The sequence below is a fragment of the Somniosus microcephalus genome, chromosome 2, assembly GCF_052327205.1.
Source record: "Somniosus microcephalus isolate GS21.2 chromosome 2, FLI_Smic_1.0, whole genome shotgun sequence".
Classification (NCBI taxonomy): domain Eukaryota; kingdom Metazoa; phylum Chordata; class Chondrichthyes; order Squaliformes; family Somniosidae; genus Somniosus; species Somniosus microcephalus.
This window is the reverse complement of record NC_140988.1, coordinates 300,280,101-300,304,497: the sequence shown is the minus strand read 5'-3', so window position 1 is coordinate 300,304,497 and position 24,397 is coordinate 300,280,101. Positions and strand designations below refer to the sequence as shown.

The window sequence follows — 24,397 nt, the reverse complement described above, 5'->3', positions numbered from 1 at the left end:
TGCACTCTGTGCAGCAGTCATGACGACCTGCCTTGCCCTGCGGGGAGACGGTGGCCGAACTTGCCTATCGCCCCTGCGTTGCTCCATGCCGCTTGGTCCGGCAACTGGTTCATCCTCAGAGCCACCCCCCCTCCCCTCGAGGGGACTACTATCCCCAGTCTGCAGATGTCTCCGCTCCCCGGATTCTGCAACGGCTGATCCGGATTCCTCCTGGTCCTCGCCTCCGGTGGCACTGGCACTGGCAGCTTCAGCGCGTTGAGCCCGAGTTGGTGCTGCTTCATCTGAAAGTGGGAGGTGGAAGAGTGGCTTTAGCAAAAGGACAGGTTTGCTGAAAGGCATGCCAGATTGCGGCAAGGCTCTGACATGGCTGCACACTGAGGATGCATGCTGGCGGGGACCAAGTGGAAGGCAACAGGTGGAAAAGGTGAGAGTCTTACCCTCGCTGTCGGTAATGGGGTCGGCAGATGCAGTGGTCACTGGACCAGACAGACGTCCTCCAAGTATCTGGTGCACTCTCTCCTCCAGATCCGTGAGAGTGACCACATGTGCAGGTCCGCCACCGGTTCGACGCTGCTCCTTTCTAATCTGTGCCATCTTGGACTGCAGGGGAAAGAAGGGGATGTTCTGTTACATGAGGCCTTGAGACCTCATCGCATGCCGCCCATGGTGCAAGAACCCTTACATGAGGCCTTGAGACCTCATCGCATGCCCCCCATGGTGCAAGAGCCCTTACATGAGGCCTTGAGACATCTGTCCATGTGTGTGGCCAGAAAGGGCCATGGGTGCATACTGACAGATGGCCATTGGCGCATCATTGCAGCAGGGTGCCCAAAGTCAGCTGCAGATGGAGGGAAGCACAAGTTTGGTAAACCATCACTCACCCTAACGATCCGTGTGAGGTCGTTGAATTTCTTCCTGCACTGAACAGGGGTCCTGGTCGCCATGCTGCTGGAATTCACCCTCACAGCAACCTCCCTCCAAGATCGTCGATAAGCCTTCTGATTTGGCCTCTTGCCATTATCCGGATACAGGACTTCTCGACGGTGTTCAACTGCAGCCACCAAGTGGTCCAGAGCCTCAGTGCTGAAGCGCTCTGCTTTCTGCCTACCCTTCTCCAGAATGCACAAGTTTCTAATGCCAGACAAGGGCGAGTGCCGAATCTGAGGCCTTCAGGGCGTTGGGTGTTTAAGCTCAGTCTGACTGACCCGCCCCTTTAAGAGCTGGCCGGCGCCTGTAGGTCTCGTGCTTTCCCGTAATTGAGTTCACCTGCGCTGCGCCTGTCCGCATCGATATTGAGTAGCGCCTGACCTTTTGCGCCTTAAGAGCACCATGCAACGGCTGATTTAGCGCCTCAATCCCCTTTGGGGGCGAAGCAACCCAATATCGCGCCAGGCGGCGATAAGTTTCGTCTGGCTATAAACTTAGCGCATCGCCAGTTCTAACGCCTCAAGCGGGGCTATACCCAATTTCTAGGCCTATGACTCTATGACAACCACCCCCCACACCCGCCATGATGGAGCTCAGTGGCAAGAAGTTCCCAAATACAACCAAATGTCCTGAGAGTATAAGATCAAGTTTAATAAAAAACAGATTAAGGCACAGCCATTCAATACTGCTGTGCCTGGAAACCCAGGCCAGAATTCTCTGTACCTGGGCGAGTTGGGTGCGGGCGTTTACCATGGCAGGTCGCGACCCCGTTCTTCATTCCATTCCGCTCCTGAGATCGACTCACAGGAGCACATGCTATCTATGGAGAATGGATGGCTATCTATGGAGGATAGGTGGCAGACACTCATAGACCTCCTCTCTAGGAGTTTTCGCAACGTAGATGTGGGTCCTCATGGCCCTACTGCTGTGCAGCAAGGTGCTCTCCCGCTCCAGGAAAGTGCGGGTGGCCCATGAGGGTGTTGATGGTGAGAGGGGACATGGAAGTGTGGGCTCCTCTCAAAGCGCTCCCACTTGTCCCCTGTTGCTCCCCCCTTAGTCAGAGCCCCAGATGCCTCCCCGGACAGCGATGGTCGAGTCTGCCCCTGCATAGGGAAGTGAGCAGGCTGCCTCTACCTCTGCTGAAGCTACAGGGATTGCACCTCATAGAAGCACACGGAAAAGTAAAAAGACACAATCCTAGATGCACAAGGGTATGCACATGGGTGTATGAAAAAATGTTAATGTTAAGTTTTAGTTATATTTATGACGCACATAAATTTATTTCTTTGCACAACTTTCCCTTCTTGTCCATTCTTGCCTGCTGCCTGGGAAGTGGCTTTGTCACTTGGAGTGAATGGTGAGACATGACTTAACATCGAGCAATGGGGGTTTGGGTGAGAGGAATGGCTTAGTCATTGTAGGACTGCTCTGTGGTGTTGTTGGGGTGGGATGACGGGGGGACGGGGGGCGGATGTTAGTCCAGCATATGGGAGCCAGATGGGTGCACTGGTGCAGGTTAAGTAAATCAGGCCATTATGAGGCCATCCCGTGTCTCCCATACAGCAATGTGCGTGGCTGCTGGTGCCATCTCTACCTCAAGTTCCTCCTCCTCGTGTTGCACCTGTTCCTCCTCCTTCTCCTCCGAAGAGGCTGTGTGCTCTGCGCCTTGCTCCTCCTGCAGCTCCGATCCTCGCTGCTGTGCTATGTTGTGCAGCGCACAGCAAACAATGATGATTCTAGAAACCCTGGCTGGTGTGTACTGAAGGGCTCCTCCAGATCTGTCAAGGCATCTGAAGCGCATCTTCATCATGCCAATTGTCTGCTCTATCACTCATCTGGTGGACATATGGCTGTCATTATAGTGCTCTGTAGAGATTAACTTATCTCTGGTCTTTCAAATAATCAGGATTGAGTGCAAACCAATATGGTGGGTATATTGGCCTAGAAATTCAGTCTGGCCACTTTTGGGGCGGTAAAGTCGGGCGGTCGCTAAAGTTAGCGCCCGCCGGAAAGTGTAGGCCACTTCGCCGAAATTCAGTAGATTTGGCCAAGAGTTTGGGCGAGCGCTGAAACTGGCGTTGCACTGCTATCTTCAGGCGCTAAGCCGGCGATGCGGACTGATAACGCCGAGGCCGGGCGCAGCGCAGGTGCGGTCATGTTTTGATTGACAGCAGACACCCTGACGCCGGCCAGCTCTTAAAGGGGGAAGGGTCGACTTTGACTGCTGCCACGCCCTGCATAGTGGAGCCCTGCAGCTAGGCCTCAACACTGCTGGTGGACCCAAATAGCGCCTGAAGCCATGGAGAAGGCCCGTGAACGAGCGCAGCGCTTCTCAGAGCATGCTTTGAGGGTGCTGGTTAATGGTGTGGAAAAGAAAAGAGAGATCTTGTGCCCGGACAGTGGCAAGAAGGCTCCCAGGAGGCAGTACAGGAGAGCCTGGAAGAAAATCGCCCACAGGGTGTCATCCACCAGCGATGTCCCCAGGAGTGCGGACCAATGCCGCAAGAAGTACAACGACCTCACTCGGATGGTGAAGGTGAGTACCCTTTCTAGTGTCCTCCTCATCCTTGCATGTGCACCTCACATTATGGGCAAAGGGACCTCAAAGGCCTAATGGGCAGCCCTCCTCCCGCAGCTATGGCACTGGCATGATCATCAATAGCACTTTCTGCACTTAACACACTGGCCAAGCTATTCGACCATGGGAGGCAGTGCACACAGCAACAGGGCACCACACTGGCCAAGCTATTCGACCATGGGAGGCAGTGCACACAGCAACAGGGCACCACACTGTACTTAGAGGCCGTCCTTTCTCTTGCAGGCCAAGCTGGCACGGAATTTGAGGAGCCAGTCTGCCACCGGGGGAGGCCGTCCCCAGTACCAGGCGCTCAGTGAGCTGGAGGAGAGCGTGGCTCGACTCATGCGTGGCCGGGTGACTGGCCCTGTTGCCAAACCACTGTTATAGTTATCACTGTATATTGTTCTCACTGTTCTCACTGTCACATCACTACACGAGGTCGCCTCTTGTCGCACTGTTATACCTGGGCTGACCACCTCCGACTCCGCCCATTACCTGCCCAGGTATAAAGGTAGCTGACTGGCTAGTATTCCTCCCTGTTGGATCGGATCACCCACGAGGGTGGGCTCTGTTATTTAGCCAATAAAAACCTTCAGTTACGTTCTTAACTCATCGCCTTTTATTGGACTAATTGATAGGCATATCAATTTTATTGACTAAATTTTAAAGATGTCTGATAATGAACAGCAACAGCAAGGAGCTCACCCAGCAGCACAGCAACAGCAGCCTCCAGACAACGGGCCACACCAGCCGGCTTGGCTGCAAGCCTTGAAACCACCATACCTGGATCTAAACCCACAGGCACCAAACTCAGCCAACGACTTCAAACACTGGCTGGACTGCTTCGAATCGTACCTGGAGGAAGCCGTCGTCCCTCAGAGATCCAAACTAAGAGTCCTGAAAGCCCAAGCGAGCCCGAGAGTATATACACTCATCCAGGACATGACTACGTACGACGACGCCATCAACCTACTGAAACAGCAGTACCGGAGCCCGGTAAACTACATGTACACTAGGCATCTCTTAAGATCTCGCCAGCAACAGCCAGGAGAATCGATAGCTGAATTTTCACGAGCGCTGAGACAACTCGGCAGGAACTGTGACTTTAAAGCGGTGACGGCTACTGCGAACATGGAAGACAATGTCCGCGACGCCTTGGTGAGAGGCCTACGTTCCGACTACACACGGCAAAGACTGCTTGAAGCTAAGGACATAGACCTGGACAAGGCCGAAGCCCTCGCCCTCACCCTAGAGGCCACCCAGCAAGACCAGGAAGCGTTTGCCAGGTACTATTCGCGACCCTGGGACTCGGGCCCGACCCCCACCCCACCACCCTTCACAGCGCTGCCCCCGGGACCTACCTCAGCGTCTGCATCACGGATCCGACCGGGCCCGCTAGCCCCGGTACCGGCCCCGACATCAGGCAACCCCGATCGGGCCGCTGGCTGCTTCTTTTGCGGCCAGGAGAAGCATCCGAGGTCGCGCTGCCCAGCCAAAAACTCGACCTGCAAAACCTGCCTCAAGAAAGGCCACTTCTCCAAGGCCTGCAGAAGCAAATCCTCAGAAGCCAGCAGTGCCTCATGCGAACCCTGGGGGCGGCCATCTTTGTGCGGGGCAGCCGAAGCCTGCAGAGCCTCATGGGAAAACCAGGGGCGGCCATCTTTGTGCGGGGCAGCCGAAGCCTGCAGAGCCTCATGGGAAAACCAGGGGCGGCCATCTTTGTGCGGGGCAGCCGAAGCCTGCAGAGCCTCATGGGAACAGCAGGGGCGGCCATCTTTGTGCGGGGCAAACGATTTAAACAGAGCCTCATGTGAACTACGGGGGCCGCCATCTTCACCGCCATCTTGTCATGACAACGACGCGCTCATCTACACCCTAGCTTCCGTGACCCTGGATCAAGCCCGCCCGCACCACCTGGCCAGCTCAATGATGGACATCAAAGTCAACGGCCACGCCACGACCTGCCTGTTCGACAGCGGAAGCACGGAGAGCTTCATCCACCCAGACACGGTGAGCCACTACTCCCTCCCCGTCCTGCCAACGCGCAGCCGCATCTCGATGGCATCGAGGTCGCACGCCACAGACATCAGCGGCTACTGTGTCGTGACATTGTCGGTTAAAGGGACAGAGTATAAAAATTTTAAACTCCTCGTACTCCCCCAGCTGTGCGCTGCCGTCATACTAGGGCTGGACTTCCAATCCCACCTCCAAAGTGTAACCCTAGCATACGGTGGACCCCTCCTCCCACTCACAGTCGACAACCAGCGAAAGTTAAACCGCCCACCGCGTAACACCTGCAGCCTATCCACCCTCAAGGTACCGCCACCTTCCCTGTTCGCTAACCTCACCCCCGACTGCAAACCTGTCGCTACTAAGAGCAGGCGGTACAGCGCTGGGGACAGAGCCTTCATTAGCTCTGAGGTGCAGCGACTCCTGAAAGAGGGCATTATTGAGGGGAGCAGCAGCCCCTGGCGTGCCCAGGTGGTGGTAGTCAAGACCGGCGACAAAAATCGCCTGGTTATCGACTACAGCCAGACCATAAACAGATACACCCAGCTGGACGCATACCCCCTCCCCCGCATATCGGACATGGTCAATGAGATTGCACAATACCGCGTATTCTCGACCATCGACCTCAAGTCGGCCTACCACCAACTCCCCATCAGCCCGGAGGACAGCCAGTACACCGCCTTCGAGGCGAATGGCCGCCTCTACCAATTCCTTAGGGTCCCCTTTGGTGTCACCAACGGGGTCTCGGTTTTCCAACGGGAGATGGACCGGATGGTTGACCAGAACGGACTACAGGCCACTTTCCCCTATCTCGATAACGTCACCATCTGCGGCCGCAACCGGCAGGACCATGACGTGAATCTGGAGAAATTCCTCCGTACGGCCCAACGGCTGAACCTCACCTACAATAAGGAGAAATGCGTGTAGTAGAGAACGGAGTCATCGGCCCCGACCCCAAAAGAATGCGCCCCCTCATGGAGCTACCCCTCCCCCACTGTCCAAAAGCACTTAGGAGAACCCTGGGGCTTTTCGCCTACTATGCCCAATGGGTACCCAATTATGCGGACAAAGCCAGACCCCTCCTGAAAACCACATCCTTCCCCCTCACGGAAGAGGCGTGCGCGGCCTTCTCCCTCATTAAGGGAGACATAGCCAAGGCCACAATGCACGCAGTGGATGAGTCAATCCCCTTCCAAGTGGAGAGCGATGCATCCGACTTCGCCCTAGCCGCTACCCTTAACCAGGAGGGTAGGCCGGTAGCCTTCTTCTCAAGGACCCTACAGGGCCCCGAGACCCGACACTCGTCGGTCGAGAAGGAAGCCCAGGCAATTGTGGAGGCAGTACGGCGCTGGAGGCACTACTTGGCAGGCAAACGATTTACCCTCCTCACCGACCAACGCTCGGTTGCCTTCATGTTTAATAACAAGCTGAGGGGCAAGATCAAGAACGACAAAATCTTGAGGTGGAGAATCGAGCTTTCCACCTATGATTATGAGATCTTGTACCGGCCCGGTAAACTGAACGACCCCCCTGATGCTCTTTCACGCATTACATGCGCCAGCGCGCAAAGTGATAGACTTCAGACCCTCCACAATGACCTCTGCCACCCCGGAGTCACCAGACTCTACCATTTCATTAAGGCCCGCAACCTGCCATACTCCATCGAGGAGGTCAGGACCATGACCAGGAACTGCCAGATCTGTGCTGAGTGCAAACCGCACTTCTATAAGCCGGACAGAGCAAGCCTGATCAAGGCCACCCGCCCCTTCGAGCGTCTGAGCAGCGACTTCAAGGGGCCCCTACCGTCATCCGACCGTAATGTGTACTTCCTCAACATCGTTGATGAGTACTCCCGTTTCCCCTTTGCCTTCCCCTGCCCAGACATGACCAGTAACACGGTCATTAAATGCCTGAACAAACTCTTCGCCTTGTTCGGGTTCCCGAACTATATACATAGTGACCGGGGCGCCTCCTTCATGAGCGAGGAACTCCGTCAGTTCCTATTGGAGAGGGGTATTGCAGCAAGCAGGACCACCAGCTACAACCCCCGAGGGAACGGCCAGGTGGAAAGAGAGAACGCGACGGTATGGAAGGCCACCCTCTTAGCCTTAAAGTCTAAGGGCCTCCCAACCTCCCGCTGGCAAGAGGTCCTCCCGATTGCGCTGCACTCCATCCGGTCACTACTTTGCACTACCTCTCCGGGACCCGTCTTGCTGCGAAAGCACGTGAGGGCCCATAAAACGGACCCCCTGGTCGAGAAGGTGAACCTCCTGCACGCCAACCCCCAGTACGCCTATGTGGCTTACCCAGACGGACGGGAGGACACTGTCTCCTTACGAGACCTCGCACCCTCACCCCCCCCTCCCAACCCCCCGAGTCCAGCCGAGGTAGACGGCATGCCGGAACCCCACGAGCCTTTGCCGACTACGCAGACACCAGCTTTAACACCGGATAATGTAACACCGCCACTGCGACGATCGGAGAGGCTAACGAAGCCTCCGGACAGACTGACATACCAGAGCTGGTAATACACTTCACCCCGCCGGACTCTAATCTAAACAAGGGGTGAATGTGGTAAACCACTGTTATAGTTATCACTGTATATTGTTCTCACTGTTCTCACTGTCACATCACTACACGAGGTCGCCTCTTGTCGCACTGTTATACCTGGGCTGACCACCTCCGACTCCGCCCATTACCTGCCCAGGTATAAAGGTAGCTGACTGGCTAGTATTCCTCCCTGTTGGATCGGATCACCCACGAGGGTGGGCTCTGTTATTTAGCCAATAAAAACCTTCAGTTACGTTCTTAACTCGTCGCCTTTTATTGGACTAATTGATAGGCATATCAGGGACCTCAAAGGCCTAATGGGCAGCCCTCCTCCCGCAGCTATGGCACTGGCATGATCATCAATAGCACTTTCTGCACTTAACACACTGGCCAAGCTATTCGACCATGGGAGGCAGTGCACACAGCAACAGGGCACCACACTGGCCAAGCTATTCGACCATGGGAGGCAGTGCACACAGCAACAGGGCACCACACTGTACTTAGAGGCCGTCCTTTCTCTTGCAGGCCAAGCTGGCACGGAATTTGAGGAGCCAGTCTGCCACCGGGGGAGGCCGTCCCCAGTACCAGGCGCTCAGTGAGCTGGAGGAGAGCGTGGCTCGACTCATGCGTGGCCGGGTGACTGGCCCTGTTGCCATTGGAGATGCGGACCCTGTACTGGGACCCACTGGTAAGGACATGACCGGTTGGACCTCTCTCGTTGCCCTTGCGCTTCAGATCTACATCCTTTCCCACTGTCCGACCAATGCGCATAATGCCACCACTCATGCCTCCCTCGCTGACGCCCTGTCCTCACTCTAAAGCTACTCTTGTGCCTTCCTGCTTTCAGCTGGTGAGGAGGAGGTGGTCCCTGAAGCTCAGAGTGCCAGGCCCTTGGAGGAGGAGGACGACGAGGACCAGGAGGAAGGCGGCACATCGGGGGAACCCTCATCCGCGCCAGGGGATGGCAATGGAGGGGATACGTCTGGCCTGGAGGAGAGGCAGGGGGAAGTGTTGCAGGGGGGTGTAGCTCCTGGGCCCAGTGGGGTCGAGGCACGCGGGAAGGGTCGGGCAGCACGGCGGCCTTCTCCCCAGAGGGAGAGTCCGCCCTCCAGTCCGGAGACGGTCCTCGCCCAGAGTCGCGAGTCCATGAGTGGTGCCGTCCAGACACTGGCAGATCTGATGCGGGCACATACCAGGGCAGTTCGGGCACTCACTTCTGCCACACTCGCTGTGGCGCGGAAGCATTGCCAGGGCACCCGCCGCCCTGCTGCAGCACAGCGGTCTGGCCTCCACCAGATTGCTGCGCTTGCTGCACTGCCAGCCCGGCCGAGTGCCAGTGTCTCTGGCGAACAGCGCGCGCCTGGCATCAGCCAGCTTGCCCCCATTGGTGCAGCCGACACTGCCACTCCCCCAGCCAAGGTGCGACGAGCTGCTGCTGAGACTGATGCTGGCCAGCCACAGCTGCAGCAGTCAGCAGCCGGCCCCTCCCGGGCCGGGCCTCGTCCAGGCCGACCCCCAAGGGCATCTGCCGTCACGCATTGTGGCCCTCATGAGCCTTCCCCCAGCCTTGCCACACCCACAGGGCCCAGGTTGAGGCGGAGCAGCAGGTCGGGCAGGGGCCGGAGAAGCCTGCATAAGGACTCGCCCTCTCGGCACACCCAGTAGAGTGTGGTGATAGCGGTTTTTTTTATATGGGGGTGTTTGTGTTCTGGGGGGGGCTTATTTTTGTAAGGCCGATGATGAAGGCCAATTGGATGGGCAAGTTTTGTTATTCCTCCCCAGGTTGTGGGAGTGACAGATGTTTTTGACTGTTTTTTGGGGGTCTCGTCTGTTTTTCTGTTTCATGTGGGAAGGGCCCTGAGTTTGTAAAATAAAGCTTTTTATTTATTCAGCATGTCCAGGTGTCATGTTTCAAGTGGTTGTTGCGTTAACCGGCTGAGGGCTTGCGGAGCGGCTGCATTCAGGTGCATTCATTGCCACAGGCCATTCCCTGACAGGGGGCCTAGAAGTGTCGTTCAATAAGCCGCCGGCGGACGGCCCTTGGACCTTGTGGCTCCCTCCTGGGCTGGTACTCCTCCTCCTCCTCCTCCTCATGGTCCTCCTGCTCGTCCTCCTGAGGTGGTGGTGCAATGCCAGGAGGCAGTGCCTGAGTCCTGCGGATAGCCAGGTTGTGCAGCATGCAGCACACGACGACGAACTGGGAGACTCTATCCGGCGAACACTGTAGAGATCCGCCGGAATGATCCAGGCAGCGGAACCGTTGCTTGAGGACGCCAATCGTTTGCTCTATGATGTTCCTTGTGGCTTGATGGCTTTCGTTGTATGCCTCCTCCGCTGGGGTCCTGGGCGCGTGGAGCGGGGTCATGAGCCATGTACACAAAGGGTAGCCCTTGTCCCCAATAAGCCATCCCCTTGGTGGAGGCTGTGCCTCAAACATGTCAGCCACAGTAGTCTGGCGCAGGATAAATGCATCGTGGCTGCTTCCTGGAAAGCGGGCATTGACAGCTAGGATGCGCTGCCTGTGGTCACACACCAGCTGTACATTGAGGGAATGGTAGCCCTTCCAGTTGTGGTAATCCTCGGCATTGTCGATAGGTGCCCGCATAGCCACATGCGTGCAGTCAATGGCGCCCTGCACCATGGGGAAGTCCGCGATCCTGCCAAATCCGACTGCATGCTGCTCCTGCCTCTCTAGGGTAATGGAGAAGGAGATGAATTGGTGTCTCCTCGCGAAAAGTGCATCGGTGACCTGCCGGATGCAGCGATGTGCGGCGAACTGGGAGATGTTCGCTATGTCCCCAGCAGCGGCTTGGAAGGAGCCGCTTGCATAAAAGTTCAGAGCCACCGTGACCTTCACTTCCACCAAGAGAGACGTCCTGCACATCAGCTGTGGACGCAGATCTCTGTGAAGCAGCTGGCAGATCTCTGCAACCACCTCCCTTCTGAAGCGCAGCCTCTTCACACAATGCGCCGCAGTCATGGTGAGATAGGACACCTGCTGCCGGTATTGCCTGAGTGGGTAAGGCCTACGTTGCCGACGCCTGATGGCCCCTCTGCGTCTAGGCATGGCTGGCCCTCTCACACAGCGTCTGCGAGCCCTTCGCACATAATGCTGCAACTGAGGGTTGGAACCCCATACAGCCCCCATAATAAACTTGCAAACAGTGAAATCACAATGATTCAAATGTCAAAGCTCTGGCCAGAAGCCAAAAATACCTCTCCTATGTTGTCCCAAATCAGTAAACTCTGTTCCTTGGTCTCTGTCCAGAAATCCAAAGCAGTAAAGTCATTGCAGCAAAATGGCTGGGCTTTATAGGTCAGTGTAAGTGCCCTTTAATTAGCGCTCCCCGAGGCCCACAGGGCCTCTGTTGCGTTCCACTTCACAGTTCTTAACAGCGCCACGCCCACATTGGGCGGGCGCCACTGAATTTCCGGTTTGGGGCGCACAAACAACGTTGCACGACGAAATGACGTCATAAGCTGCGCGCGCAGCTGAGCGGGCGCAAACACTTTGCGCCGGCGCTAAATGTCTACTGAATTTGGGCGTAGGCGCAGATCGGCCTGCGCCCGGGCGCTAAGTGCCTAGCGCTGGAAATATACCCCTCTTATGGCGTTAACGGCTGGCGAACGCAACTGAATTTCTAGGCCATTGTGTTTAATCGGAGTTTAAGACGGAATATAACACACTACTTATACAGCGAAAACATACAACCATGAGAAGTAGGTAGTACTGGCCCCGATCGGACAGACGGCCTTTCTCTCTCTCCTCTCTCACTAGAATCACCAAGAGTGTTAGACACTCTCGGGAACTCCTCACTCCACTGTCTGTGCTAGGGGCATTTTAGATCTTTCTTTTATTCTCTTTTTAGGGATAGACCAGGGCAGAATATTGACAAGACCATTTAACCTATAGAGGTTCCCCTTAAAATAAGGTGCCCAGTGGCATGCCAAGATCTTTGTTTAAACCATAGAAAAAGGGTCAACCCTCATGTTATCTCCCACCTGTCAGGGGGTCCTTTTAGCCATGCCATTCAGTATGCTGAGAACTGTTTATCCCTTATCTCATCCGGCCCTTTCCTTCCAAAGCTATCTCATCCTGTCTTGTCCTCCCCAGCCTGGAGTCAGCAACTCCACATTCCAGGCTCGGCCCTCAGACTCCTTCAGTCAGAGGCCCCTTTGTTCAGAGCGGTTTGTGCAGCCAGCTGTGTTCAATTCATTATCAGACTATTGTACCATGAAGTGAATCATTAAACTCCCAAAGATATCCTCTATTCTATTCTCACACACTGGTTAATTTACGCATCTTAGCAAGCAATTCTGTTAAAATGAACTCCAATTCCTAACTTAGCATTATAATATAGTTATTAGCAATAATGGAAGAAACATAGGTTGGGCCTTAGTTGGCCAAATTAAAGATACATTAAACAAAGTCACAAACCTAACTTACAAACAGCAGACAGCTAGCCTGGGAGGCAAGGTCATATGTGACCGCCACAGTGCAGAATGTTATCACATCTGTAGGGAACTGAAAACATGAGCAAATTTTAAGCATCTATCCATTTAAATCTAATATTGTACTAGTCTGAAAACACTTTATCTCAAGCTCTAATACAAGTTTCCAGGAAAACAAAACTTAAGCAGTTCCAGTAAAACACAACTTATACATTAACCCCTTACTTGTCTCAGGCTCTAATACAATCATTTAAACACGGTATTATTCGCGTCACAATTTCATTCGCATAACCATATACATTTTAGGTACCTCTAATTTCTAACAGCTCCTCAGCCTCATTGCTTGGCCTCCTCAAGGGTGTCATTAGCCACCTTGTCAGTGGAAAACACTTGACTCCAAGCAGCCTGCCGATAAGTCTGTTTGGAGGGGTGAAGAGCTGAGGGAGGGTGGACTGGTGCAGCACAGAAGAGTCATGGCAACTCCCAAGGAATCTGACACACACATGCATGATGATCTTTTTATGGTTGCAGACGAGCTGCACATTGAGGGAGTGGAAGCCCTTGCGGTACACAAACACTCCTGGGTGATCTGGGGTTGCCTTGATGGCCACGTGTGCAGTCGATGATGCCCTGCACCTGTGGGAAGTCAGCCAGAGTGGCAAAGCTGAGCGCCCACTCAGTAACACTGGCTTCATCAGTGGCAAAGTTCACATAAGTGGCTGACTTGTGAAACATGGCATTGATCACCTGGGTCTCTGGGATCTCTGGGTGGGCGACTGCGAGATCCTGCAATTGTCTGCTGCAGATCCCTGGAAGAAGCCTGAGGCGAAGAAGTTGAGACCGATGGTGACTTTGACAGCCACTGGTAAGGCCTGTCCACCAGGTCCTCTGGGCAGCAGGTCTTCTTCCAGCAAGCTCCAAATGCCTGCGACAACCTGGCATGATAGCCTGAGCCTCCTGAAGCACTGCTGTTCAGTCACGTCCAGGAAACTCATCCTCTGCCTGTATACCCTGTGTTTGGAGTATCGCTTCCAGCGAAGTGCAGCCCTGTGATGCCCCATCTCTCCTGTGGAGCATCAAGTCCTGGAGGAGAAGGCTGCTGTTGTGGTTGCTGCTGCTGCTGGTGTTGTGGCTGCTGCTGCTGGTGTGGCTGGTGTTGTTGGTGCTGGGTCTCATCTTGGTTCGATTCTGAGGTCCCAGGTGAGACAGCATAAGCGGCACCCATGCTGATCTAATCGATGCCAGGTAAAGTGGAGATCAGAGGCACATTCCTTCAATGTTCTGATAGTGACTAGCAATGTGGTGAGAGTGGCTTCCGAGGTTGCAGAAATGACCTGCAAACTCCTGACAGCTAAATCTCTGCACAAAATGGAGTCAGCAAGAGCCTTTCCATTAGTCAAGGAAGCCGGTGTAATGTGGGAGTATTTATGTGTTTTTTCCAGCTGTCAATTAATGGACTCGCACAATGGCCACTGAGCTTCCGCCTCCCCTTCACAGGCAAGGATCCCAAGGTGCGTGAAGCCCGTGCGGAAGAAGTTAAAGCCAAAACCTGATGTTTAAAAGCCTCTTAAGGGTTTCTCAACAAGCATTTAAATACTTCAATGGGGTTGCCCGCCACTACCGAGCGGGTCCGTGGCACGCTGGGGAATGCACCCAAGTTAAATGCGGAAGTTGGCGGGATGACAGTGGGTTCCTGACGCGCTGGCAATTTCCGTGATTTTTACTGCTGACCCGCCCTCAAACCCGCACACTCGGGACTGGGAAAATTACAGCCAAATGTAGTTAAAATACTTAAGTATAGAAGTTATTTCCCCAAAATGTGAAAACAATAAGAAATTTGTTGTCCTGTATTGGTAATTGATAAGTACCTCAGACCCATTGAGGAACATATAGGAACATAGGAACAGGAGTAGGCCATTTCGCCACCCAAGCCTGTTCCACCATTCAATGAGATCATGGCTGATCTGCGATCTAACTCCATCTTCTTCTTAGGCAGTCCCTCGGAACCGAGGATGACTTGCTTCCACATTAAAAATGAGTTCTCAGGTGACTGATGAGTCCAATGCGGAACCTACTGTCTCTGTCACAGGTTGGGCAGACGCTGGTTGAAGGGGTGGGTGGGTGGGGTGCTTGGGTTGACGTGCGCTCCTTGCGCTGCCTGCACTTGGCTTCCGCTTGCTCTCGGCGAAGAGACTCGAGGTGTTCGGCACCTTCCCGGATGCTTCTCCTCCACTTTGTGCGGTCTTGGGCCAGGGATTCCCAGGTGTCGGTGGGGATGTTACACTTTTTCAAGGAGGCTTTGAGGGTGTCCTTGAAGCGTTTCCTCTGCCCACCTGGGGCTCTCTTGCCGCGTCGGATTTCCGAGTAGAGCGCTTGTTTTGGGAGTCTCGTATCGGGCATGCAGACAATGTGACCCATCCATCGGAGCTGATCGAGCGTGGTCAAAGCTTTGATGCTGGGGATGTTGGCGCGAGCAAGAACACTGACGTTGGCGCGCCTATCCTGCCAATGGATTTGCAGGATCTTGCAGAGGCAGCATTGGTGGTACCTCTCCAGTGCTTTGAGGTGCCTGCTGTACATGGTCCATGTCTCTGAGGCATACAGCAGGGCGGGTATCACTGCTGCTCTGTAGACCATGAGCTTAGTGCAGGGTTTGAGGTCCTGGTCTTCAAACACTCTCTTCCTCAGGCAACCTAAGGCTGCACTGGCACACTGAAGGCGGTGTTGGACTTCGTCGTCGACGTCTGCCCTTGTTGACAGTAGGCTCCCGAGGTATGGAAAGTGGTCCACGTTGTCCAAGGCCTTGTCGTGGATTTTGATAATCGGGGGACAGTACTGTGTGGCGGGGGCAGGTTGGTCGAGGACCTTTGTCTTACGGATGTTTAGTGTAAGGCCCATGCTCTCATACGCTTCGGTGAAGGTGTTGACGATGGTTTGGAGTTCGACCTCCGAGTGAGCACAGACGCAAGCATCATCTGCATACTGTAATTCGACGACAGAGGATGGGACGACCTTGGATCTGGACTGGAGGCGACGGAGGTTGAGCAGTTTCCCGTTTGTTCTGTAAATTAGCTCCACTCCAGCGGAGAGCTTACTGAGGGTGAGATGGAGCATTGCAGCAAGGAAGATCGAGAAGAGCGTTGGTGCGATGACACAGCCTTGCTTGACCCCGGTTCTCGCGTGAATTGGGTCTGTGGTGGAACCATTGGTCAGGATCACGGCTTGCATGTCGTCGTGAAGCAGGCGGAGGATGGTGACAAACTTTTGAGGGCAGCCGAATTTGAGGAGGACACTCCATAATCCCTCACAGTTGACAGTGTCTAAGGCCTTTGTGATCTAACTCCATACACCCGCCTTTGGCCCATATCCCTTAATACCTTTGGTTAACAGAGAGCTATCAATCTCCGATTTAAAATTAATAATTGATCTCTCATCAATTGCCGTATTCTGGGAGAGAGTTCCAAACTTCTACCACCCTTTGTGTGTAGAAGTGTTTCATAATTTCACTCCTGAAGGTTTGGCTCTAATTTTTAGACTATGACCCCCCTAGTCCTAGAATCCCCAACCAGTGGAAATATTTTCTCTCTATCTACCCTATCTGTTCCCCTTAATATCCTGAAAACTTCGATCAAATTACCCCTTAACCTTCTAAATTCATGGGGAATACAATTCTAAATTGTGTATTCTCTCCTCGTAAGTTAATCCTTGAAATCCAGGTATCATTCTGGTAAATCTACGCTGCACTCCCTCCAAGGCCAATATATCCTTCCTAAGGTGTGGTGCCCAGAACTGCTCACTGTACTCCAGGTGTGGTCTAACCAGGGTTTTGTACAGCTGCAGCATAACTTCTACCCCCTTGTATTCTAGTCCTCTAGATATAAAGGCCAACATTCCATTAGCCTTTTTGATTATTTTCTGTACCTGTTCATGACCTTTTAATGATCTATGTACCTGGACCCCCAAGTCTCTTTGGACCTCCACTGTTTTTAGCCTTTTACCATTTAGAAAGTACCCTGTTCTATCCTTTTTAGGTCCAAAGTGGATGACCTCACATTTGTCTACATTGATATCCATTTGCTACAGTTTTGCCCATTCACTTAATCTATCGATATCCCTTTGTAATTTTATGCTTTCATCTACATTGCCTACAATGCCACCTATCTTTGTGTCATTGGCAAATATGAATATATGGCTTTCTAAGCCATTATCTAAGTCATTAATAAATACAGTGAATAGTTGAGGCCCCAACACAGATCCCTGCAGGACACTACTAGTCACATCATGCCAATTTGAGTACCTACCCATTATCCCTACTCTCTGTCTCCTGCCGCTCAGCCAATTTCCTAACCAGGTCAATAATTTGCCTTCAATTCCATGGGCTTCTACCTTAGATAACAGTCTTTTAACAGGGACTTTATCAAATGCCTTCTGGAAGTCCGCATAAATAACATCCATAGACATTCCCCTGTCCACTACTATAGTCACCTCCTCAAAAAATTCAATCAGTTTTGTCACAAATCCATGCTGGCTCTCTCTGATCAGCTGAACGTTTACGAGGTGTTCAATCACCCTATCCTTAATTATAGACTCTAGTAATTTCCCGACAACAGATGTTAGGCTAACTGGCCTATAATTCCCTGGTTTCCCTCTCTTGCCATTGAGGGTGAATTTAGACCTCATTGCACCCGTTTTCCAGGCGGAAATCAGATGCAAATAGGGGGCCAACCTCCCGAACCCAAACCTGTGCGACGCCATATTCTATAGGCACTGTAGAGGCATCCTTGGTGGCTGCCTGAAACAAGTGTTAGACCCCTTGAATAAGCTAATAAAGGGCCTAATGCCTGTTTAGAACCCAAACCAGAGTAGGAGCCTAGCCTGCAGTATTCAAGGTTACCTGGTCTACATGGGACCTAGCCTGTGGTGCTTAAAGGAACCACTGGAGGCCGCCACCAAAAAGGTAAGTTTAAAAAAAACATTTGCATGAATGTGGAGCTGGGCAGAGTAGGAGTGCTCCTCCCGGCTCCACATTAAAACTGCAGGCCATTGATGGCCACAATTCGCCCCACCTACAGATTGCTTCTCCCCCCGGACTCATCTGAGGCCAGTCAAATTTGCTCCCCCAGGGCCCCCACTCCAACGACCAGCGCCGTGATTCTGCTGCCAGTCTCACCAGGACCACACCCAATTCAGACAATGGCCCAGTAATTCCTTTCCAAACGCGTGAGTACGGTCGGGGTACTCACGCGTCTGGCCGGAGAAAATGCCGGTTTTCAGCATGCACAGCGCATGCGGGGAAAACCGGCATTTCCTGTCCTCTGAATGAAGGGGTTCAGAGGCAGAACGCGCGCGACTGCACAGGGAGCGCGTGCGCTGTAAAATTCCTTTTTTTTTTCAGAGTTGCGCGCGTGTAAAGGCCTCCGGTCTTTACGCGTGGAAAAACAAGACGTAAGTATTTAGTTTTTCAGGTAAGTGGGCTTTTAGTACAATGTAGAATTTTTTTTCCACAGGTTTGTTATTTTTAAAGAATTTACAGGATGGTAAGTTTAATTTTAGACCCTATTTTTTAAAATTTATTTTTTTCAAAAAATTGATTAATTGTTTAAAACATTTTTAAAAACTTATTTAAAGTTATTATAATCAGTGGGATGTTTTTAAAAATGTTATTTAAAGTTAAAGTAGTGTTTTGGCAGCCCATACTTTTCATGAGTTTGACAGCTCTTACTGTCAAACTCATGAATGAGTTTCCCCTCCCCTGATTGGCTGCACAGTGCTCACCTGATCCCAGCCGGCACATCGCACTAACTACGCCGCTGGATCAGGTAAGCACATCGCGCCGACAGCTGAACCGGGCCTGTGACAGGAAATGCAAGCAGGCCCGGGCTTCAGATGTCGGCGCGCAGGGTGAGTGCAGATCGGGGGCTTGCACACGCAGCAAGCCCCCGATCCTAATTTCAGGGCCAATATCCACTTTCCAAGCCACTGTGCTGGAAATTCGCTGGTCCTGGGCACTCAGCAGAAGTTGCCTGGCATAGGCCTTCCACTTGGGTTGTGAGCACAGGGAGATAAAAACAGACCGAAATTCTCATTGGCAGTCAGGCATTTAAACAGAAAGCTGCGCTGGAAAGCTTTCACCAGGTTTAGAAGGTCAAAATGCAAGACAGAAGTTAGAAGTTACTTTGCTTAAGTCAAGCAAGACCACCCTCTGATGTGGGGCTGAATTTGTTATTTTGTACTATTACACGAAGACAAGTTGTACCAATTGAATTAACTGAGTCTGATCATAAGTGTTGCTCTGTATGTTCATTTTGCTGTGAAATAAAATAGCTTAACAATTGGTATCTGACCTTGTCTTACCAAGTGTTTTCTCAGTCTACCTTTGAAAAGATTGAGGAGATGCATGTGGGGGAGTGTGCATAAGACACAAGCAGACAGTTCAGATCACAAGGGAGTAGTATTGTTACACCCCTGTGTGATACTATTGTATCATTAGATATTGGCCAATACGGGCACACCCTAAATGTAAGATGCTCAGATCGCTTACTGGAATGACTGTACCCCAAGGCACGACCTGCATTTGTAACACATAATGAACTTTATCTGGCATGCTACCATACAGCATTTATGCATTTTATTATCTATCTTCAATGTGTATCTCAAACCGTCCACTAAACTGTTACTTTTTCTCATTGAGTGTTGATTTGTTCTACGGAAAATAATGTTTGTTTTCCTTTTTCACTGTACCAGTGCCAGTTCTCCCCAGGAGAGTCTTCCTGCCCATTGCTCTGACTGGATTGCTGTTAACAATACAAACTGTTTCCTGGTTACTGTGCAATTCAGCCATTTAACACCACCTCACATGCTTGCATTTCCAGTCAGGTAGGACTTTACAACCTTGCAGGTTTTTTTTTGCAAAGCTCTAAAGAAAAGAGGTGATTGTATGTTTGCTGATGTAAATGACTTTCTAAATGTACCTGACAAAATGGCAACTCCATTTCAATTGTCAATGTTTCAGTGTCTGGCTGCAGTGGCCGAGTACAGCTGAAACACACACATACAATGTCTACTGGTCAAGGCTCAGGAAAAAAAAAGGTGAAGAAGGACAGTTTTACCCCACAAGCTGCAGGTCACCAATCCAACCAGATGGCACCAGGAAGCAGGGCAGGCAACCTGCCTGGACCTAGCCAAGCTCTAGTGCCTCATCAACCATCACAAGCCCAGCAAGAAAAAACAATGCTTGTCCCAAAAGGTAATGTGAAAAACACTTGCATCTTTAAGATTCACTTTAGTTATCACTTCAGGCTGGCAGCATGTAATGTTATCACAATACAAAGACTAAGGGCTGCAGCTAGACTTGCCGACTCTCAATTTCCATGGCATTTGTGCTGATCTCCCTTTCAGCGGGAGATTGGCGGAACCCCCAGAAAAATGGCAAAGTTATGGCAGGAGTCGGGACGACTGCAGTGGAAATTCAGAGCTGCCATCTTTTGCCAAGTCCGAAACCAAACAGGAAGCAAGATACTGGCAGAGCAGGAGCGATAGAACTGTAGCATTTTACAACAAAGCAGGAGGCTATTCAATCTACCATCTTTGGAGGTGGATCATGGATTCAGTTCTGATGTTTTCTTTTGTGGTGACGAAAAGTCTTTAAAAGCAAAAGAACTTTAATAATTAATTAGAAATAGAAATGTGGAAAATGCGGCCTTCTATTTTATGGCCTCTGGTGTGACTTCAGAAATGTTCACCCAACTAGACTGCCCACTCCAAAATTGAACAGGTGGTAATACTACCCGCAGTGGCACAGAACACTGGAGCCTTAAAGAACCAGTGTTGTCAGGAATTTCTTGTTTCAAGGAAAGGAAAGAATTTCCAATTTATAAAGAAGTATGTTGATTGGGAGCATCCAAAGAGACAAAGCAAATGCACTCCACCATTAATAAATTTTGGAGAGTTTTATTCTTCGTCCCCTCCACTCCACAACTGACACTTGCTGAGGTACATGCAGGTTCCGGCAGTCTCTGAAATGTTCCTGTTTCAAAGAGGTAACCCCACCAAATTATAGTGTATCCTGGGATAGTTTCAGCCCCTGATGTTGCCAGGAACAGCCTCCCTAAAATAAAGTCTCCTGCCAATCTGTTGATGCAATAAGTGTGCAGCAAAGATTACTGATTATAACAATTCTAGTGCAGACTTTTTCATTCAATTTTCAATTTTTAGTCTTTTATTTATTTTTTAAAAGTGCAATCTCAGCAGTTGGGGTGTTAGGACTGACCTCACCATCCCTGAACTAAGAAGAGGAAAAATGAGCCAGGATTTGTGCTGTTGATTGTTATCAAGCAAATCCCACTGGAAGCACAGATCTGTGGGTGTCAAGTGAAAAGGGCAGGATCAGGGTAACTGCAACTTCCCCCACAGCATTATACACACTGCCCAATTATCTTTTCCATTGAAGTCAGGCAAATCGGGCAAGGTGTATAACAGGCAATCAATACGCTACCGCCCATTTTGTGCACCCGCCAAGGTTATATTTTACCCACTGTGATTCTAATAGTTCCTTGGGTGAGGTGCTATAGAGCTACAATAGCAAGGAACGATACTCTGCACCTTAATGGGAACATTTGCTTTCAGGAGAAGAGTGAATGGGGAAAGACAATCAAAAGAAAAGTTAAGCGAAAAAAATAACATTATTGCATTGCAAACTCCAGCTTCATGTACACCTTCATTTTAAAAAAGGTAGAGTGGCCTTTTCTCACTGCCCCTTTTTAAATGTCTCTGAAAATCTCATTATTGTAAAGATTACAGGAGACTTGTGTGTCAGTACCTTTTTAATAAATCTATCTGCCGCTATGGTAACAACTTATGCCTCTTACATTCCCTTCCTGATCCTGGGTGCTGAAATGTAACATAGAAGCTCAGTATTGCCTGCATTTTGCGGGATGGGAGCCCCCTGTTCACCTCCATGGCAACCATTAGATATGAACCTATTGGATATGTCATCCACTGACATGAGAGTTCGCCATAAAACTGCATTTAGACTGGGCCAGTTATGAATATTTCCTCTCAGGGATGAAGCATATTAAATATTTTTTAAAGTGACTCATGCTCTTTGAATTTTGTAATTAGTTTTAACAGGAAAATATAATTGAATATATTTCTTCCATAAAGAAATGTATCAGCATTACATATTTTGGGCTCACATAAAAAAAGTTTGAAATCCTATTGGAATCACAATTCCCCAATTTTGGCTAATCCCCACTTATAGAGAGTGAACGAGAGACTGAGGAACTGAAATGTGAAACACATGTCAGTGCCTAGCTGAACATCCACAACCGTTTTCACTGCATTCCTCCAGCCCCCAACCCGGCTGGTCACCTGACTGCTTGGGGCAATTTTCAGCCAATTAGATCAAGTGTGCAGACTGAGACAACTTTCAAAGCCTCTTCCCATTCTTAGAAAATTATTTGGCTCTAGTTTTAAAGAATTTCCCCAAATTCCAACTATGGAGATTTATTTTTTAAATGTTTGTGACCTTAAGATTATTAAAAAATCATTTTGATTTTAATGACAGCTACAGTAGTTGGATTTTTGGAACAATTTATTTTACTACACAAATTGAAATGCACTAATGTTTCTAAACCCATAGTCTTCCCTTATTCTTAAAATCTTCAGACATTTAAAATCCAAGCTTGGTGTCACCTAATCACTTGCTTCCTCATTTAACCCATATTGTCTTCTACTCTTTCCAACACTTTTGTGTCCGGCACTATAGGTCTTGGCCCTTCACCGTGGTTACTCAATAAAGGAAAATAAATATTATTTATAATAGCAAGTTAAGAGTAGGTGGAACAAAAAAAAAGGTCTAGCTTATGAAAGGTTTCCTGCAATTATCTTTTACAGGACACACAATAAAACCCATAGTTCCAGCCAAAAAGGCTGAGCTCATCTCTGTCGCCAAAGCAATGCATAGAGAGGAATTTGGGAGTCGGGTGAAGGAACTGTTTGATCCTGAGAGAGAAGCAGCGTTAGATGCCCTTCAAACAGGTGACTTTAATTATTATTGTTATTTGTTCTCCGGGTGTAGGAGATGCTGGCAAGGCCACATTTGATGTTCATTGCTACCCTGAGAATTCATAGTGATTATTGAGCCATTTCAAAGCGCATTAAGTGTCCAAAACAAAGTGTGTATTAGAGTCACATGTAGACCAGACCAGGTAGGAGGTGGTAGGTTCCCTTGCCTGAAGGGCATTAGTGAATCAGTTGGGTTTTCATGATTTATTATGACAGCTTTCATGGTCATTTTTTTCTTGTGCGAGCAAAAAATCACCAGGTTTATTGAATTCAATTCACAATAAGAAAGAAAAAGAACTTGCCTGTTTATAGCACAATTCACATCCTCAAGATACTCCAAAGGTATTCAAAACTACTGAATTATTTTTGAAGTGTAGTCACTGTTCTTTTGTAGGAAAACATGGCATCCAATTTGCACAGAGCAATGTCCCACAAACAGAAAATTAGATGAATGCCCAGTTAATTTATTTGATGGTGGTGATGGTTGAGGAGCAGTGTTGACTAGAACACTGAGAAGACTTCTTGCAGTTCTTCAAAAAAGTGGCATGAGACATTTTGTACCCAAATAAACAGTCAGACAGAGCCTTGGTTTTGCCTCTCACACAGAGGATGGCACCTCTAACAATGCAGCACTGTTCTATGTGGAATGTAATAGAATCTGTGAAGGACCTTCAATTGAAAAGTTACCTCGGGTTCCAGATGAGATGCATCCTAGGTTGTTGAGGGAAGTAAGGGTGGAAATAGCAGAGACTTTGGTGACAATCTTTTAATCCTCCTTGGATATGAGAGTGGGGCCAGAGCACTGGAGGGTTGCAAATGTTAAACCCCTGTTCAAAAAGGGGAGATAAACCAGGTAACTACAGGCCAGTCAGCCTAACGTCGGTGGAAACTTCTACAGACCATAATCCAGGACAAAGTGTCACTTGGAAGAACATTATTTAATAAATTACAGCCTACATGGATTTGTTAAAGGCAAATCGTTGCTGCCAAACTTGATTGAGTTCTTCACTGATATAACAGGGAGGGCTGATGAAGGTAGTGCAATTGATGCTGTGGATGTGTACTTTCAGAAGGCGTTTGATAAGGTGTCACATTATAGATATTTTAGCAGAATTGAAGCTCATAGGATTAAAGGGGCAGGGGCAGGGGCAGTGTAGATACAGAAGTGGCTAAGAGACAGAAAGGAAGGATGTATACAGTGATGTCCCCCAGGGGTCAGTATTAGGACCACTACTCTTTTTTGATATATATTAATAGCCTGGACTCGGGTATAGGGGGCATAATTTCAAAGTTTGCAGATAACGCAAAGCTTGGAAATGTAATAAACAGGGAGAAGGATAGTAGCAGATTTCAGAAGGACATAAACAGACTGGTGAAATGGGCAAACACATGGCAGATTAAACAGACTGGTGAAACGGGCAAACACATGGCAGATTAAACAGACTGGTGAAACGGGCAAACACATGGCAGATTATATTTAATGCAGAGAAGTGAGAATTATGCATTTTGGAAGGAAAAATGAGGAGAGGCAATATAAATTAAATGGTGCAATTTTAAAAGGGGTGCAGGAACAGGGAGACCTGAGGCTTCACATACTCACATCTTTGAAGGCAGCAGAACAAGTTGATGAGGCTGTAAAAAAAAAGGCATACAGGATCCTTGGCTTTATGAATAGAGGCATAGGGGTCGATTTTCATTGACCCGTGGAGTTGGGTTTGGAGGCGTGCGGGGGGCTAAAGTCTCGAAATCGGGGGTCCCGACACCATCCCGCCCCCAACCCGCCTCCATGTAAGTTTCTAAGGAGGTGGGTACCCG

The 24,397-nt window shown here is 50.2% G+C and overlaps 1 protein-coding gene across 1 annotated transcript in view; it reads left to right on the top strand.

Annotated features, from left to right (window-relative positions):
- Nucleotides 1-24,397, top strand: part of LOC147123484 (protein FAM221B-like) — a 71,775-nt gene that overhangs the window by 15,895 nt on the left and 31,483 nt on the right. Inside the window, exons 2-4 of the mRNA XM_086004604.1 lie at nt 19,262-19,393; nt 19,530-19,763; nt 22,412-22,555. Coding sequence (XP_085860730.1) covers nt 19,574-19,763; nt 22,412-22,555 — 334 coding nt within the window. The 5' untranslated portion in view covers nt 19,262-19,393; nt 19,530-19,573. The remainder of the gene's footprint in view (nt 1-19,261; nt 19,394-19,529; nt 19,764-22,411; nt 22,556-24,397) is intronic.